The sequence below is a fragment of the Microtus pennsylvanicus genome, chromosome 6 (genome assembly GCF_037038515.1).
Source record: "Microtus pennsylvanicus isolate mMicPen1 chromosome 6, mMicPen1.hap1, whole genome shotgun sequence".
In the NCBI taxonomy this organism is placed as follows: Eukaryota; Metazoa; Chordata; class Mammalia; order Rodentia; family Cricetidae; genus Microtus; species Microtus pennsylvanicus.
In genome coordinates, this window is record NC_134584.1 from 121,947,884 (window position 1) to 121,965,200 (window position 17,317).

The 17,317-nt window shown below is 47.3% G+C and overlaps 1 protein-coding gene across 5 annotated transcripts in view; it reads right to left on the bottom strand.

The window, feature by feature from the left end:
* Positions 1-1,742: 1,742 nt before the first annotated feature.
* Ankrd11 (ankyrin repeat domain containing 11) overlaps positions 1,743-17,317 on the bottom strand; it is a 170,750-nt gene continuing 155,175 nt past the window's right edge. For 4 of the 5 annotated variants that reach the window (XM_075977563.1, XM_075977561.1, XM_075977562.1 and 1 more), the window contains 6 exons: positions 15,295-15,442; positions 8,221-14,747; positions 6,857-6,955; positions 6,643-6,786; positions 4,241-4,333; positions 1,743-2,745 (listed from right to left, as the gene is read on the bottom strand). In XM_075977563.1, coding sequence (XP_075833678.1) covers positions 2,560-2,745; positions 4,241-4,333; positions 6,643-6,786; positions 6,857-6,955; positions 8,221-14,747; positions 15,295-15,442 — 7,197 coding nt within the window. In that variant the 3' untranslated portion in view covers positions 1,743-2,559. The remainder of the gene's footprint in view (positions 2,746-4,240; positions 4,334-6,642; positions 6,787-6,856; positions 6,956-8,220; positions 14,748-15,294; positions 15,443-17,317) is intronic. The other variant, XM_075977565.1, reaches the window with a different exon arrangement.

Genomic DNA, 17,317 nt, shown 5'->3' on the forward strand with positions numbered 1-17,317 from the left:
TTGACTATCTGAAGGAGCAGAATCTTGGAGGTACTTTGCTGTTTTGAAATCTTAACCATTTTCTATCAAACTAATATTCCCTACTTTATCTCCTCAGAGGATTATGACCTATAAACCACCGCTTTGCATTTGTTCTCATGTTTTGGGACTTTTTTGGAAAGTAAATTGCACTGAATTACTTTGTGGTAGGGTGTTTGTAACTTATCATTTCTGGTGCCTTATGAAAATGGAGATATGGCTCCTATTTGCAATTTTCTCCTAAATTTATTTGTGAAATATAAATAAGAGGTGCAGAATCAACCCCAGTTCAAGGACCAGAACATCACCAGCTCCGGGACACAAAGCTCACTTCTGTTTTAGATTTTACACAAATCCAATTGTTTTGTATACAGGTGTTATTTTATGGCTTTCAATTGCTCTGTAAGTTGTCACAGTGTGTGTGGACAATGGCACTTTCCACGTGGGGGCCAGGCATGTTGTTGGACATTCATTAGTTGGCAGTTCAGTGTTCAGGACTGCCTTTACCTAATTAGAACTTCAGCAACACTGAGGTGGCAGACTCCCAATGTCTAGAGTAAGGTATAGTTACTGTGCCTGTTGCAGCCCATCTTGGCTGTGACTCCTATTGCCCCTCTGGTTTAAGTTTCTCATTCTCTCTACTCTGCTATATGCCTTCCCTATCTCCAGTATAAGACAGAAATCAGCTTCTTTTTGGAAGATGGAAGACACTTGTAGGGAAGGAACTACTCTGGTTCTCCAGGATAAAGCCCTCACCAGGTGCTACCTGGACAGGAAACTCCTAGATGGAGCTCTCTGTCTTGAGGCCAACCCAGTGGTCCTAATGCTCCTGAGTGTTCTATGAAAACTGTTACCCATTTACAGGTTGAAGTGCTGCCATCAGCGCTCCACATCTTTCCCTTTTTCTACCCTAGCCTGGCACCCTCAGCTAGGCATCTGTGTGTTGGAGGTGGGGGTGTTGAAAGTCGCTGTCTCTATGTTGTCTAGAAGTCTGAACATGTTCTGCAGGCATCATGTGTTTCAGATAAGTACATGAGGTTCCTGGCTCTCTGGCAGCAGAAATCTCGAAGGTCGAATACTCCTTACCTGAAGCTCAGCTAAGAGTCTTTCAGGTTGGCAGGGCACTGATATATGGGTAGTCTTAGGTTTTAGAGATACCAGGCATACAGAAAGCTCTCATGGATTTTGGTCTGACTTCTCAGACTGATATAAGATGTAAATACTCTCTATGCATTTATGTCAGCTATCTTTATGGCAGGCTCTGGCAGCAATACATCAGACTTGTGCAGAGTTGCAAGGAAGTCTTATGCGTAGGGTGACAGAGTTTGTGATTTGTCCCTGTGGGCTAAAATGGATGGTTCTAAGGATGCTTGAAGAAAATAATGCATTTTTTTCTTTATGGTGCAAAATGGAGCTATAAAGAAATGTTTCATGATCAAGTTCCATGATTTAGGGACAGGGAAACTTTGTTTAGAGAACAGGTCCCCCTAGCTGACAGGCTGCTTAGGGGTAAGTTCTGGGGTTCTGGGTGTCTATTCTTTTGGCCCCTACTCCAGCCTTGTCGGTCTACCTGAAACACAGGGATGAACGATGCAGCTGAAGCATAGGATTCTGCTTTCAAGCTGTCCCCTGGAAGCACAAATACTTTCATGTGTTAATTAATATACAGGCCCCTCCTAGGAGGAACCCTGCTATCTGAAGGGACATTGCATGTACAAAGAGCATTTTAATTAATTTATTTATTTCTTTACACATAACTGAAAGTGATGTTACAGTACATAAGTTATTTACAACTGTGCAGTAATGTGTTGCAAAATAAATTATCTAGAAGGCAGCAAAAGTACATTGTGAATGTATATAAAACTGTACAGGTTTGCGGATACACTCTATAGGATTATTGGCTCTGTAGTGTTTCAAGTTACGTTCTCAGAAAGAGAAACAAAATGCCCAAGATTAAAGGAAAAATATACAAACCACGTGGATTTGACTCCATTAAAAACACTATTGGAGAGTCCTGGCTGCGTCCCTGTGTCCAGGCAGGTGGCAGCCAGACCCTTGCCGGCACCAGTGTCCAAGCCTGTCCCGGGGACCCGTGGCGGGACAGCACTTTCCTGCCTCTTTGACCTGGAGGTCACTGCTTATGCGAGGTTGACGCCTTAGTCTATTTTCCATTAGTTGATCAGAATGGAACGAGAAATTAAAAAACACACTCTGTTCTGTGACTCCTCAAGTGCCCTGTTGGCTGCAAGAAAACCCAGAGGGTGTGGCTGAACAGAGCCACCTTGTCTGCGGCCATGGTCTCCTTGTCCCAAGGCTGGCAAAGCTCTGCAGTGTCTAGGCCTTGTGCTCCCCATAGCAACTGTAAAAAGAGATGCATTCTGCCTCACTGGTATCTGAAGCGGGAGACAAGTGGCCAGGTGCAGTCTCTGGGCTCCTCCCACTTAATGGATGTGGTGCTCCCTCCTCCGCTGCCGGGACTCATCGGCAGCACTGGGCGACCTATGTGGCCCTTGTTTGTGTCCTGTGACCTTCCTCTGAATGTCATGCTGGCAATAGCACGAAGTCATCATTGACGTCAACCATGGGCACGTAGAAGGATGGCACCTCATTTACACACAGGGACTTGTGCCCAGCGGGGTCCAGCTCCTGGGCCTTCAGCTGCCACTCCATCCTTTGCACAGCATTGAGGGCTGCAGCCTCATGCTGCTGTCGCATCAGCAGACATGTCTGTGGGACATGATACACAAGGTGAGAGGAATGGCTAGCCCCCAGTTTCCACATTGCCTCTAGGTTCAACACAGCACTGCAAACCCACCCTGGTTTTTACCATAGAACCTCCATCTGGTGAGTCAGATACATTGGGCAGATGGACCTCCCCAGTTCTGCACATCAGACTGGAGGTCTGACCCTCAAGTGCTCCACCAGCAGTTGTTGGTACATCTAACTCCTCACCTCTAGGAGTTGTAGCATTTTACCAGAACTGAAACAGCTATGCTTTCAGTTTTCATCTTGTGTGTGTGAGAGAGGGAGAGGGAGGGGAAGGGAGAGAGAGAGACAGACAGAGACAGAGAGAGACAGAGACAGAGAGAGATTTGTGTTCATAGTAGAAACGTCAGTTAAACATGTATATAAGGGACCTGGATGTAGTAGGATACGTTTTGGGGCCAAATTTTAAGCATGGGCCAGGGAGTCCACCCATGCTCAGAGGTGATGCTTAAGCTTGATGCGGTAATGTGGTCAACTCTGGTTAGCCAAGGACAGACAGCTTTGGGAGTCCAGTTGATTGGATTATCTCAACGAATACATTGCTCATCATATCCTTAAGTTTTAAATGACTGAAATCAATTAAATTGCTAATTTAGATGCATGACTCAATGCAAACTACCAGCTTGCATGAAAAACAACAAGGGGGAAGGAAAAGTTTAGAACTGTTTTATTATCAATTAAGGAACAAAAATGTGATATTTTAAATGTACATGGTCAAATTGTAAGCCCTCTCTTCCTCTCATAGTCTATCCTGGGTCTTCTGGGCAACATTACTCATAATCTCACCTGGGATGAGGTGTCACGGGCCTAGAGTTGACTCTAGGATGTAAGAGAGATGGTAGTATGAGATGATAGTAGAAGCTCATGGGAAAAACACCTCAGGGACGTATATACATTGTAGCCCATGTGCCATAGGGCTTCTCTGATTCTCCCAAGGTCTTCTCAGCACCTCTGAATGAACTGTTATGATACCCAGCTAACTGTGACATCTTACTGTCAACACCACGCATTTGATGGCAGCAATCAGGAGGCTTTGGATAGCTCCTTTTTCTGCATTTGAACAACTTTTATGGGGAACCAAATAAAGAAGAGGTATCAACTTCTTTTTCTCATTTTGTGAATGGCATGCTGGAATCTCATGGTACCCTATGTTTGACTCTACAGCTATAGGTGGGGACTTGCTTCTTCCTTGCTGATCTACCCCTTTACCCATCCTCCTATCCACTGTACTAGTTAATTCTACAAGTGTAGAAGATTATGTTGTGACCTCTGAAGAGGGTTCAGGTTAGGTCCTGTCAGTAGACAGAAGGGAAGACACTGAAGAGACAATAGACCCAAGACCTTTGTTCCCTGATGGCAGCAGTAATGGGGAACATGCAAAAGCATCACTTGTGATCATGTGTGGTAGTAGTATGGCCTCCCTTGCTCAGAACACTCTGACACTCTAAGGACTCACCTTCATACGGTCGTACTTGTCATCTACGTCCTGCAGCCAAGAGATGAACTGTCGGGCATTGAAGCGATCCCGTACAGACTTGTTCTCATCACCCTGTAGAACCAAACAGATGTTCACAAAAGCTCTTGGGGGCTAAGGGTGAGTCCTTTATTCATCAGTGAACACGGGTATCCTCATCTTAGCAGTACGTTTCAATCATTTCCTCTTGTCCTTGAAAAGTATTCCCAGGCACTGGTGGCCACGGACTCAGTCTTTGCCCCCCTGAGTGATGAGGCAGTCACTATTTACAGGGTAGGGCTGAGTGGAACCAGTTTCCTATGCAGGAGTCTAGTGTATTCAGAGGGACAGATCAAGGCCTTATATAAACTGTGTCCTCCATTACAGGATCATATAAAGCTAGCAATGGCATATTTAATTTATTCTTTTTTAGAAGCTAAAAGCAATTTTCCCACTTTGAAAAGAATGGCTGAAAAGCCTGAGGGTGTGTTCTGTAGACTGGGATCAGCGTCCTTACTGGCTTTCCCTCTGTGTGCAGCATGAGCTGTAAGTAGACCCTCACTTCATTTTCATCACACGATCTTGTGTGTATGTGATGGACTTACAAACAAGAACCAAGTTTTACATTGCCTCACAAAGGGAGAGGGCTGCAGCAAAACAGACTGCTCTGATATAGCTGGCCTATATCTCTGGATGCCAGGGGCAAAGCCAGTTAAAAAGTTCTGAAACAGTTGGCCCACGACCTCCTGTAACCCAAGTTTTTATCCAATGTCCAATATGCATCAGCAAGTGTTGCAGGAGGTCCCTCCGCTCCTCCAGCCAATAGCCACTGAGATACCAGCCCATTGGGGCGTGGCCTCTCTCTTTAAAAAAGCGGCGTCTTCCCTCATCGCTCTTTCTTACTTCTTGCTCCGCTTCCAGCGACTAGACTCCTTCCTGATTGCGCAGAGGGCTGTTGTCTGGGATGGTGATCGCTAAGTTTTTTCCCCTTTAAATAAATACCACCTTATTAATCATAATTCCAAACTGCTGTGGGATTGTTTGTGACTTACGCCTTCACCTGGCAGAGATTGTCTCTTGTCTTTCACCTTCAAAAGCATGCTTGCTTGAATAGCACCAGTATTTTGTATTTAAACAAAATTCTCAATTATCTGCCCCAGTTTGCTGACAACTGCAGATATCTTTTTGTGCTGGGTATGGTGGTACACGCCTGCAGTCCCAGCACTTAGGAACTAGATGCAGAGCAGGAGTTCAAAGCCGGCCCAGGCTACATGAGATTCTGTCTCTAAAAAGAGTATCTGTTGTTAACTTGTGCAAAATGGGGAAAGTATGTGTGCCCCTTCCCCCCAAGTATGTTAATGAACTGAAAAAAGATCTTAATCCAATTCCATTCCATCATGCTGTGCATGGCAAGAGGCCTCTACAGTACTCTTGTAAAAGGACAGACGACAGATATATCACCAAGGTCTCAACAGCCAGCTGCATGTTGAGCAGAGGAATACAGCCCAGGAGTAACTCTGTGTTACTGTGCACAGTACAAAGGGAACAGTGACAAAAAGCAATCCCGGATACCCACAGCCTGGCAGAATGGGGTTAGGGTGCTTATCTACAGGAGACTTAAGATCTGAAATGACGCAGAGCAAGAACTGGTCACAGAGAAGAGCTAAAGAACATGTGCTGTCTGCTGGATCTGAGCCAGAAATACAGAAACCTCGATAGATGTATCCACAAACATATATACACACTCCCACACAAAATATAAACATGAAAGATAAAGATTGCTAGGAGCTGCCTTAAGGCAATATAGTAGTAGGACTGTGTTCAGGGGCAGGTTAGGACAGGAAACGCATTACAATGCTGCTTTGGTAGGTAGTGTAGGTAGATGGGCTGTAGCCTAAGTGCTTCCAGGCTCCGTGGCTCCAACTACCCCAGATAAAATCAGCTAAGAAGCTTGGCTCGGCCTCTGGTCTGTAAGCAGAATGCTGCAGTTTGCTTGCTGGCAGGGACCTTGAAACACCTTAGAGTTGTGGCTAGGTCTTGTTGCTGAAGTTATCATTGACCCATCATGGCCACTAACACACCAGCTTTGGTCGGTCCCCCTTTAGCTGTAGATGGGGCAGCACATTTAAGCATACTGACATCAATCACCCCTGCAGCCTGTGAGAGGGAGTGTGCTGCCTACTTGTGGTATATACACAGGTGCCCCAGAGGAACTTAGCAATGCTGTAAGAGACTGAAATATAAAGGCTTGACGGCCTTTTCTATGACACTCCCCTGACTTCTGAGGCAACCTGGGGTTAGGTGCTTGTATCCCAAAGCATGCTGTGAGCAGGGAAGAGGCTTGGGGGTGGTGGGGTGGGGGTGGGGTGTTGAAAGCTGGCACCTACAGCAGGTGGTGTACTGACCTGGCTTTCCAGAGGCATGTTATAAACCTCAGAGTCTAGCAGCATTGTGCATGCACTAAATGGTACTGCCTGGTTGGCAATGGTCCTGGCTGCACGGCAGTGAACCCGAAGAATCTCTTGCTCGCAGGACACAATCAGCTTCTCCTGAGGAAGGAGAGGAACAGGTGAATTTAAAGTCAATGCAACCAGGCGCCTTGCCCAAGGTTCCACTTACCCTTTCTATGCTGTGCTGCAGGCGCAGCTTACCCCGCACAGCCTCTTGCTGCTTGAACAGCTCCTTCAGGGGCTCCGCCAGGGAGGGAGGGGGTGCGATCTACAGATATAAGAAGAGAGAGGGGTAAGCTACAAAGAACATACTTACGGGCAGTGGTGGCGCACGCCTTTAATCCCAGCACTCGAGAGGCAGAGGCAGGCGGATCTCTGTGAGTTCGAGACCAGCCTGGTCTACAGAGCTAGTTCCAGGACAGGCTCCAAAGCCACAGAGAAACCCTGTCTCGAAAAACAAAAAACAAAACAAAACAAAAAAAATTCAAACATGCTCCAGCTCAGCACCCAAACCCAAAAACCTGCTGAGAGGTACCAGATGCTTACCTAAAAGCAACACCCAGGAGTTGTTTGTGAACTCTGCCCTATAAACAGTAACAGAAAAGGCAGGGCAGAGAGCACCTAAGGGCTGTGTTCCTTGTGTAAGGAAAGTCAGGTGTACCCATGCCAAAGGAGCATAGTGGGAATGTGGAGTGAAGAGGGCTCAGCAGGTTGCATGCAAATAGATCCTGGACACCTGCGGGGGTGGGGGGCAGGGTACTAGACAACCACACTAAAACAGTGAGTAAAACCCACCCTCATTCCTATGGTCCCATGAAGAGGCTCTGGGATGTTGACAACATACTGTAAGCCTCCCAGGCCTCATGCTCATCTAGACACACCCCTATGCAGACAATCCAAATTAGGGAGCAGCAAGTGAGCAAGCTACAAAGTCAGCTGGGTGGAGAAGCTTGAGGGAAGTAGTGAGGTGAAAAGGGGTTTCCCTTGGGCTTTTATGAATATCTTAAGTTAAGAAAGTGGCATGTGTCTGTGTGAAAACAGGCCAGTTCTGAGGTGCTGAGGAGCTCAGATGAAGCTATTTGCATGATCATGTGGGATGTGCTACAGGAGGCAGGGTCAGGACACAGATGGCCCTGTCAGACAGACGAGTCATGGATGTCTTAGAATGGCAATGAAGGACGGGAGGTGTCAGGGTGCCAGTCAGTGAGACCCAAGAACCGTGACAGGTGAGAACAGAAAGGAAGATAAACCAGCTGAGACCATTCACTGTGAAGGGGGTGTAGAAAGGAATCAGGAAGAAAAGGAAAGGAACCATTGAGGACAGGGTCTCGATCTGCACACCCACTGTACAGTTGGGTTGGAGGTGGTGAATGTAATGCAGGGCTAGTGAGATAGAGGCATTGACCCTCACAAATGACAACCAAGAATGCCAGTGCCTCTCTTGACAAAGGTGCCAAAGGTCTCTATTCATCAGTACCCTCTTGCCCTACTTACTGACCGGTGCTGTGCACACACAGATCCCACAGCACTCACCACAGGGATGTGCAGCTTGCTGAGTGGCTTGCCATCCAAGAGGTAGGACCCCGTGTAGGTGACATACTCAGCATAGCATTGGGGTGCCTGCGGAGTTATGCAGCAGAGGATCTTGCGTTTCTCTTCAATCTTCTTTCGTATTTGAAGGTACTCAAAGTATGGGTTGGACCTGTCGCTGTGGTAGGGCTCAATGGCATCCAGCTTTATAGCATCCACAATGGCGGCCAGTGTTTGCTGGATGACCTCCCGAGTCTGCTGTGTGGATGTGTTCAGCTGCTGCTGCAGCTGCTGACTAGAACGTTGGAAGCGACGCTTGCGGGGGTGTTGGGCCTGGGCATCTTCCTCCTCAGAGGAACGGCCCTTGGCTCTAGAGGTTGGGGCAGGCATTGGATCCTTCTCTGTTGGGAGTATGCTCTGCTTGCTCTGGCTTGCTAGCATCTGGGCACGGTTTCTGGTCATGCGCTGAGGAACTTCTTCCACTTTGGGGGCCTTGGGGGCTTCAGCTGTAGGTTTGGGCTCTGGATCTGTAGCCTCTTGGGGCCCTTCAGCTGCAGCCACAACACAGGTGGTCTCTGCACTATTATGTGCCTGTGTCAAGCCATCTGTGGTGTGGCCATCAGGTGCACAGCAGGGAGCAGAAGCCTCTTCAGTCTCAGTCTCTTCATCAACACTTCCCAGGGGATGTTGTTCAGGACTGGGTGCTGGCACCAAGTTGGAGACTGAAGCTTCAGGGGCACTATCATCTGCCAGGACTTCTGTTTCCACTGCAGCTTCTAGAACTACATCCAGCTTTGGTTCCTCTGAGGACTCAGGCTCAGTGGAGAGCTGAGGTGATGTTTCCTCAGGAGGTGGGACTGGTTGTTCCTCAGCTGCTGAGGCAGAGACCTCCCCACTGCTGAGGACCCCTGTGGGGCCTGGAGAGCTCTCTACTGGAGGAACAGGACTGCCCTCCACAGCTTCTGCCTCAACATCTGAAGTATCTTTGGCCTGGAGAGGGAGCTCTGGCAGTGAGAAAGGCCCCAGGTCGAGGTCATCCTCAGGGCTGGTAAAGGCTTCGTGCCATGGCACTGGTTCTACCTGGCTGAGGGCAGATATACTATGATTGCTGTCTAGGAAGCTGCTCTCTAAGGGTCCCAGAGCCTCCACCTGAGCCACAGTAGTTACACATGTAGGCTCGGGGGCTGTGTCCAGGGGTGCATCTGGGAGTGATTTACAGTTGTTGCTGAAGAAGGACTCCAGCCTGGCGGGAGCAGCGTAAGGAGCAGTCCCTTCTGCAGCAGAGATGGCCACTGGGACTGCTCCTGTCCCACCATCTTTGACTTCCTCTAAGCCTGACTCAGGGGCTGGCAGAGGGTAAGTGACTGGAGAGACGGGGTATGTGGGCTCTGCAGCACTGAAGGGCCCTGGGGTGGTGGAATGGAGGGACTCCCCAGCGCAGAAATGTTTTGGGGATTCTGCAAACCTCTGTGGAGACTTTAGCAGAAGTTCAGAGCCCACAGGCCAGCTGACAGGGTTTTCAGAGGCACTAGCAATAAGGGTGGAAGAAAGGGCCTGTTCTGTAGCAGTGTGTGTCCACTCAACAGGTTCCTCGGTAATCACCGTGTTGAAGGGACCCTCATCTAGGGGCTCCAGATAGCTGGGCTCTCGGGGAAGGATGGCAGCTGTGGCCTGCTGGTCCTCTGTGGCATCCAGAGGTAGGCCTAGATCTGAGGGCAGGGACCCTTCCATGGCTGGGGTCAACAGTTCACCTCTTGGGGAAGGGGAAGACTTTGCTGGTAGGCTGGAGAAGACACTGTCTGGGGGTGGTGTGGCACTGACCACAGCTGTTGGTGGACAGTGCAGAGTGTCCACCTTGGGTGAGGGAATACCATAGTCTGGGGAGTAGTACCCAGGGGACAGGCAGGCAAACTTCTCTGCAGGAACAGGTGGCAGAGGAGCCTTTTCTTCCATTAAGTGCTGTACTGGGGAATCAAAACTAGAGGCTGCAGGAACACTCTGTTGCCTGAACAGCTTGTCCCCAACACTAAATTCCTCTTCTGGTGTCCTTCTGATATCCACAGAGATTGAGCGATACAGGTTTGTGGAGACAGGCCTTGTAGGTGTCTGGCCTGGGTTTTCTGAAACCACACTGGAAGCCACAGAGAACCTGTCAAAAAAGGGTGGAGAGCAGGCGCTGGTGGATGTGGTGGAGACAGGCATTGAATGCTGGGAGTCAGTGCAGTCAAACACCAGGTCAGGGTAATCATCAGCACTGCAGGATGGGGTCCTGGGTGTGTGCATCACCTCCTCATAGCTAGGGCATGACACCACTGAGGTGGGGGTAGGCACCCCAGTGGGTCGGCCCTGCTCAGTCCGGGGTGAAGCAGGTAGAACCTCCTTCAAGGGTTGCCCAGTTAGCCAGTCTTTGGACTCTGTACCTGGTCCATTGTGTGGCTTGTTTTCACCAGTGGGCAGCATGGGAGCTGATTCCTTGAGCTTTTTGTCTTTAAAAGGAGGATCTAGGCCCACAACTTTCTTGGAAGGAAGGTCCAGGCTCTTTTTGCGCCCGTCATCAGTGGGTTTCTTCTCTTTGAGCTTGGGGTCTCCAGACCTATGCCGCATCTTCTCCATCAGTTTCATGCGTTCCTTGTGCCGCTTGTGCCGCTCCTCAATCTCAAGATCTTTCTGGGACAGCATCCTTTCAAAACTTGTCATCATGAGATCGCCATCTCCCAGGAGCTTCTCGCGGGGCCTGATGTCTTTCTTGCTTGAGTCTCTAGATGGCAGGAGCTTATCATTCCCATTGCTCATCTTCATGGGGTCGCCCTTTTCTCGCTCTGTGTTCTCCTTGAATTTCTCCTTCAGCTTGGTCTCACTGAGCTTCAGGCTTTCGTCCCTAGACTTCTCCTTAAAGGAGTTGGGAGGGTTGTCCTTATCTTTGGCTGCAGGCTTTGGCTCATCCTTGTGATGTCTCAGGAACCCATCTACATGCTTGTCCCGGTGTTTCTCCTTCTCCTCCCTCCACTTTTCTCTGTGCTTCTCTCTTTTCTTCTTCTCTTTTAGGATGCTGATGGCACTTGACCCATACGGCTTTAGTTCCTTTTCTATTTTTTTTGGAGGTTCTCTTTCAGAATCAGTTCTGTCTTTCTTTTCTGAAGAAAACAATTCAATAGCTTTATCTAGCTCCTCTTCAATGTCAGCTTTTGTGTTGTAAGAAACCCCGTAAGTTTCTGTATCTAAGAAGTCTTTTTCATATTGGTTGGAGTCCTTCCTGACGCCACTGCTACTGTCCTTGTAGTCTTCACTCTTTTCTTTCTTCTCTGCCTTTTCCTTCCTGGCTCTCTCACGCTCATGGCTTTTCTTAGAGGATGACGAGGAATGCCTGTGCCTCTCCTTCTCCCTCAACTTCTCTGAGAGGCAGGTACTCTCCCTGGCCTTGTCCTCTGGTGGTGGCTCAGAAAAGGATACCTCTAGAAGCGTGCTTAGGCTGGGTTCCTGGCCATGGTCAGCAAAACTGTCAGAGGAGACTTCACTGATCTTGTCATTGGAGTCTTCGCGGTAGTCATGCAGAGCCTCTTCCTCCAGCTTCTCTAGCAGGCTCTTCTCCACTTCAGGGCCTCGTGAAGATTTTCTTTCTCTGGAGTGCTCCTTCTCTGGCTTCTCTTTGTGCTTACTCTTGGCCTTGTCTTCAGCAAAGTGCTTCTTTTCAATCTTTTCAGGGAGCTTCTGTTTATTTTTCTTGTCTTGGGCAGAGTCGACAGAAACTCTGTCTTTCCTGTCCTTGTATTTTTCTGCACACTCTTTATCTTTCTTTTCTTTGTGTTTCTCAAAGATTTTTTCCTTCTTGTCCTTCCCCCCTTCCGCAACTCCTCTGTCTTTCTTCTTTTCCTTGGGCTCTTTGTCTCTTGGCTTCTCTGTGTGCTGCCTGTCAGAAGAGGACTTCCTGTGCCTATCTGAGGGATGTTCTCTTCCATCTTCCTTCTCCTGGAGGCTGTCCACTCTCTGTGTGTCGCTGGCCTCTCCAACTTTGAAGCTGCTGGTCATGTAATCATCTTTCTCGTCTTCACTTTCATCTGTGAATATGTCTGCGATGTACCAGCTCTTTTCCTTCCCCTTTTTATCGTCCTTTTTTTCTGAGAAGTCTTCTGAGATGATGCTAGGGAACATCTTCTCCTTCTTCTCTCTCATTTGGTCAAGGGAAGCTTTCCTGTCTTTGCTGTGTATGTCTTTATGCTTTTCCTTGCTATCTTTCTTCTCTTTAAAACATTTTTCAAACTCTTTGTCTTTCTGACACTTTTCGAGGACAGACTTCTCGCTTCTGTCTCTCTCACTGGACTTGTCTTTGTACTTTTCTGTTCTGCCCTTGTCCTTCCTCTCCTTTTCTAGGACATCCTTTTTCTCTTTTTCCCGAGCTGCATGGGGCCGTTCCCAGGGCTCCAGGTTCTTGGTGAAGTCACAGTCTGACTTGTCCTTGAAGGTGCTCTCACAGCCACACTCCTTTAGGTCCTCCCTGTGCACTTCTTCAGATCGCATACGCCCATCCCTCCGTTCCCGGGAGCCCTCTAGTATATCCCTCCTGTCCCGGGCCACTTCAGCAGATTCTCGCCTCTTCTTGTCTTTCTCAGAGAGATAGCTGGGGATGCTTTTATGCTTTTCTGTTTGGTCTCTCCTCTTCTCAGAATTCTTGTCTAGATAGTCCCTGTCTTTCTTTCGGAAGAAAGAGTCTCTGAAGTCTCGCTTTTCCCGGATTTTGTTGTCACGCTTCTTTTCCTTATTCTCTTCTTTGACTGTTTCCAGGATAAGTTTGGCCACTGAGTCAGTCTTGATGTCCCTATAGTCTGTCACTGGAGAGTCCCAGCTGTCCTCTCCTTTGAAATCAAAAGAGGAATCTGACAGGTCAGAAAACCACCTCTCTTGTTGGTCATCAGAAAGGCTGAATTTGGTGTCATCATGCTCCAGATACTGACTTTTGTTACAATATTCATCAAAATTAGCATCTTCTCTGTACACCTTTTCCTTTTTCAGTTTTTCTTTGTCCTCTTTGAAGGCCTTGTCCTTCTCCTTGGAAACCTTGTCCTCTTTCATGTCATTTTTCTTCTCTAACTTGGAAGGTCGGTCTTTGGACCTTTTCTTCCTTTCCTCTTTGTACAGTCTCAGTTTTTCCTCCTTGGGAGACTTTTCCTTTGTAGACTTCTCCCTTTCTGCCTTACTGGAACGGTCTTTTTCTTCCCGGAATGATCTGTTGATGTCTTTGTTCATATCCTTGATTCTCTTTAGTGCCTTTTCATCCTTAAAGAGCCACTCTTTATCCTCTGACTTCATCTTAGCAAGTTTATCTTCTTTCTTAAAATGGTCTCTGTCGTGCTTCAATACTTTCAACTTATTTTCAGTGGAAATGTCGTTATCTAAGAGGATGGCCTTATCTGGCTTTTGTTTGGAGTCCTCATACTCGTACGTAAAGCTTTTCAATTTAAGTTCTTGGCTGACTGAACATTGTCCTTTCTCCTTGTTTTTATGTTTGTGTTTTGTTTTGTGTTTTTTGACTATTTTCCCTTCCTTGTCCATCTTGGGGACAGCTCCATCTGGACAAGGGTGGAAGGTGCTTCTCTTCTCAGGTGGCATGCTCTGTAGGCCACTCCTTTTACGGTGTTCCTGCTTCCTCCTTGTGGGCTTCAGAGATTCCACACTGGAGCCCTCGGAGGAGCAGTCAGACTCACTGGTCAGTCCCGTCCTTGAGGAGTCTGATAAAGAGCTGACCTCAGACCAGGCTGGGGAAGAAATGGCTTTCCAATTGTCAGTGCGCCAGTGCTTAGTGTGCTGGTCCGTGTGGCCAGAACTATGTTTCTGGGCCGCAGCACTACCATGAGACGAGGTGGAGGAGGCAGACAGTGAGCTAAATAGGGAAGGGTCCTTCAGCACCAGAGGGGACCCCTTGAGGCAGCCTGCGCTTCCCACAGAGTCCCCATCATCCTCATCACTCTCTGAGGACTCACTTTCTGACCCAGAGGAACAAAATTTGTCATTCCTCTTTCCAAACCGAACTTCCTTTCCTTTTGTTTCTTTCTTTCGCTTCTTTTTCAATTTGTTTTTTTCTTTTTGCTGCCTAGAATTAGAAGATTCTCGTGCCTTACTACTAGGTAGCATTGTATGTGCTGACAATCTCAGTTTCTCTCCAGCCCCCATGGCAACACTCACATCCTCTTCATCTGATGTGTCTGACAAGATGCGATGGGCTGCCTTCTTTGGTGCAAGCGTGTTGTTTTTTGAGTAACTCTTAACTTCCATTTTGGGTATTGAAATGAAACTGTTTGACTTAGTTTCTTTCCTATAATCTTTCTTCAGCAAGTGCTTGTCATCCACGGGAGGAACCCTGTCCTGCTCATCATCCTCATCAAACTCATACTCGTCCTTGACAGGGGTAACAGTTTTCTGGGGCTCTGGATTCTTGGCCTTAAGTTTGAGGCCTTTCTCAAACTCAGAGTCTGTGTTATTGCCATCGACGGAACTAGAAGGTGCAAATGATGGGGCGTCCTCCTCTTCAGAGCTCTCTGTTGGGAACAGAAAGGGAGATATCAGGCAGGTCCGAATCATTTTCCTAGCATCAGCTAAGAATACTTTGCAGCTGTGGAGGGAACAGGCCTCCCAGAAGGGGAGACTGGCTGGTTTTGCTTCTGAAGAAGCACTTTACTTTAGTCACATCTGAGGCCAATCACAGGCAGAAGGAACCCACGGGGTATGGTGGTGCACGCCTTTAATCCCAGCACTTGGGAGGCAGAGGCAGGCGGATCTCTGTGAGTTCGAGACCAGCCTGGTCTACAAGAGCTAGTTCCAGGACAGGCTCCAAAACCAAAGAAACCCTGTCTCGAAAAAAAAAAGTAAGGCACAAGGCTGGCATCTGAGCAAAGTACAGACATCTTGACAGTGAGGCACCCTGGAAAACTCCTGTATCTGGAAGTTCCTGAAGGTACAAGTTACCTTGTAGACTCTGTGTAATAATCTGCAGGAGGATATCATATGTAGATGCTGCAGGGTGCTCCCCAACAGGGAGTTCAGAGCCTCGCCCACCCACTCACATGGTCTGTCTGCCTGGCTTACCAGTGGAGCTCTCCTCACTGGAAGTGTATGTGCCTTTGCCTAACAGGAGATTCACCATCGTTGGGGAATTGGCTACTTTCAACGGTGTCTCGCCTTTCCTGTTGCTTTGTTGAGGGTTTCCGCCATACCGTAACAACAACTTCACCACCTACAAAACATTAATAATGGTATTAGCAGACTATTTGAAAAGTAGTTACTCTGCCATGCCTGTAGAAAGCTATAGCCCCTTCTAAACCCTGCTGGGGTGCTGTATGCAGAGCCATGTGGTAGGATCTCTAGGTGCCCAGCAGAGCTGTCCTCTTTTATGAGGGTCCCCTCCAAAAGTGGTTCACTTCCTCCATGTTTTCTTCATCTCTCCTCCTCGATGTGCTACCTCTTCCCCAAAATCTTCTTATACAACTCCCGTCCCACCAAGAGAGAGCTGGTCAGCAGTGCAGGTCCGAAGGGTAGGTACATGGGGGAAGTTATCTTTGGAGGACAGGGGTGTGGAAAATAGAGGAAACAAAGACCACATTTCTGTCAGCTGATTTCTTTATTTTCATTTACATTAGAAAGTAAGATAACTCCTCCTTGCTTGATTTTACATGCATAAAGATGGTTACATGGGTGACAGAAACATTCAAGGTGACATTTCAACAGCTCTATTCAACCATTTATAATCAGCAACCTGTGTTTATATGGCTGAGTGCAAACATCCAGTTTCAGTCTACCCTCAACTGTAGTTCAGGCTTTAATACATACTCTTGTCACTCATAGTGTTTCACTTCAAGGTAATGTTTTGCATTGGATCATGAGCATGGAGAGCTTTTAGCATATTTAAGTTTTCTACTGCTGCTGTTACAAACCACCAAAATTTGTCTTACAATCTGAAGGAATCGGTTTCATTTGCTTGGCTTACATCAAGGTACAGATAAAGCTGTCTCCTTCCTTGTGTTGATCGTTGTCAGAATTTGGATCCTGTGGTGCTGGGACCAAGGATCTACTTCTCTGCTGTTAGAGATCAGTACCCTCCCATGAATTTCCGCTAAGACCAGCAATGTTTCTAGTAGTCCTGTTATTTTTATGTCTCTTTCATCTCCTTGTTCCAGCCACGAAGAGGAGCTTTCAAAAGCTGCCTTTTGGACCACCCCATCCATATGTTCTCAACTAAGAGGTCACTATTGTTATTCACCTCACGGTGTTCCCATGGCTTTTTTGTTCCCATAATTATAAAAATGTAAAACTCACGGAAGTATGGAGATTTAGATAATGGCCCTTGCCCCCCAGTTTTATCGCCTGCTAGCTCACAATCAGCTTTACTCAAACTGCCTACCTGTCAGGGCATTGTTTTTTTTTTTTACAAGTCTCAGACATAAACTTTTCCAGTACATTTTTATAAAAGGGCTTAAAACCTGCAAGCAAATCAACCGTCATACCATTATCTCACCTAAGTATTCAATATATATATAAATTAGCGTCAGTTTTTCTGGGCTGTCTCATTAATCTTTTCATTCAGAAGCCCTAACCCACAATGATTCATCACTGTGTATCACTGGGTTCTTGGGGAATCTGGTTCTATAGGGTTTTGATACCTCTCAAAATATCCAGGCTGGGACTGCTTTATAGCACTGCTAACTTGGGCAGATCTTTTCCTCTTCATCCGTCTTATTGTCCTGTCCCCTCAAAGGGAGTCTGGTAATGACGTCACTACTGCAACCTAAGACTAAGACATGTCTACTACATCTTAGGTGTTTCCTGCAGCAAACCTACAGGAAGCCCTGACCATAAGAGATGAAGTCCTGACCTACCACAGTAATCTAATTTTGACTATAATTCCATGTGCTGACTTTACGTCTCAAATATTACCCTACCCAAGACTTGGATTGACCTTCTGGATGGGATTAGTACCAGTGCTAACAGGGATGCAGCAGCAACTCATAAAGCTATCCAGCCAGATCAACAGAGCCAACACTGTACATTTAATATAGTGCTATTAGTCATCAGAATTGAGAGGTTATCCAGGAACTGACGTAGGGCAGAATGA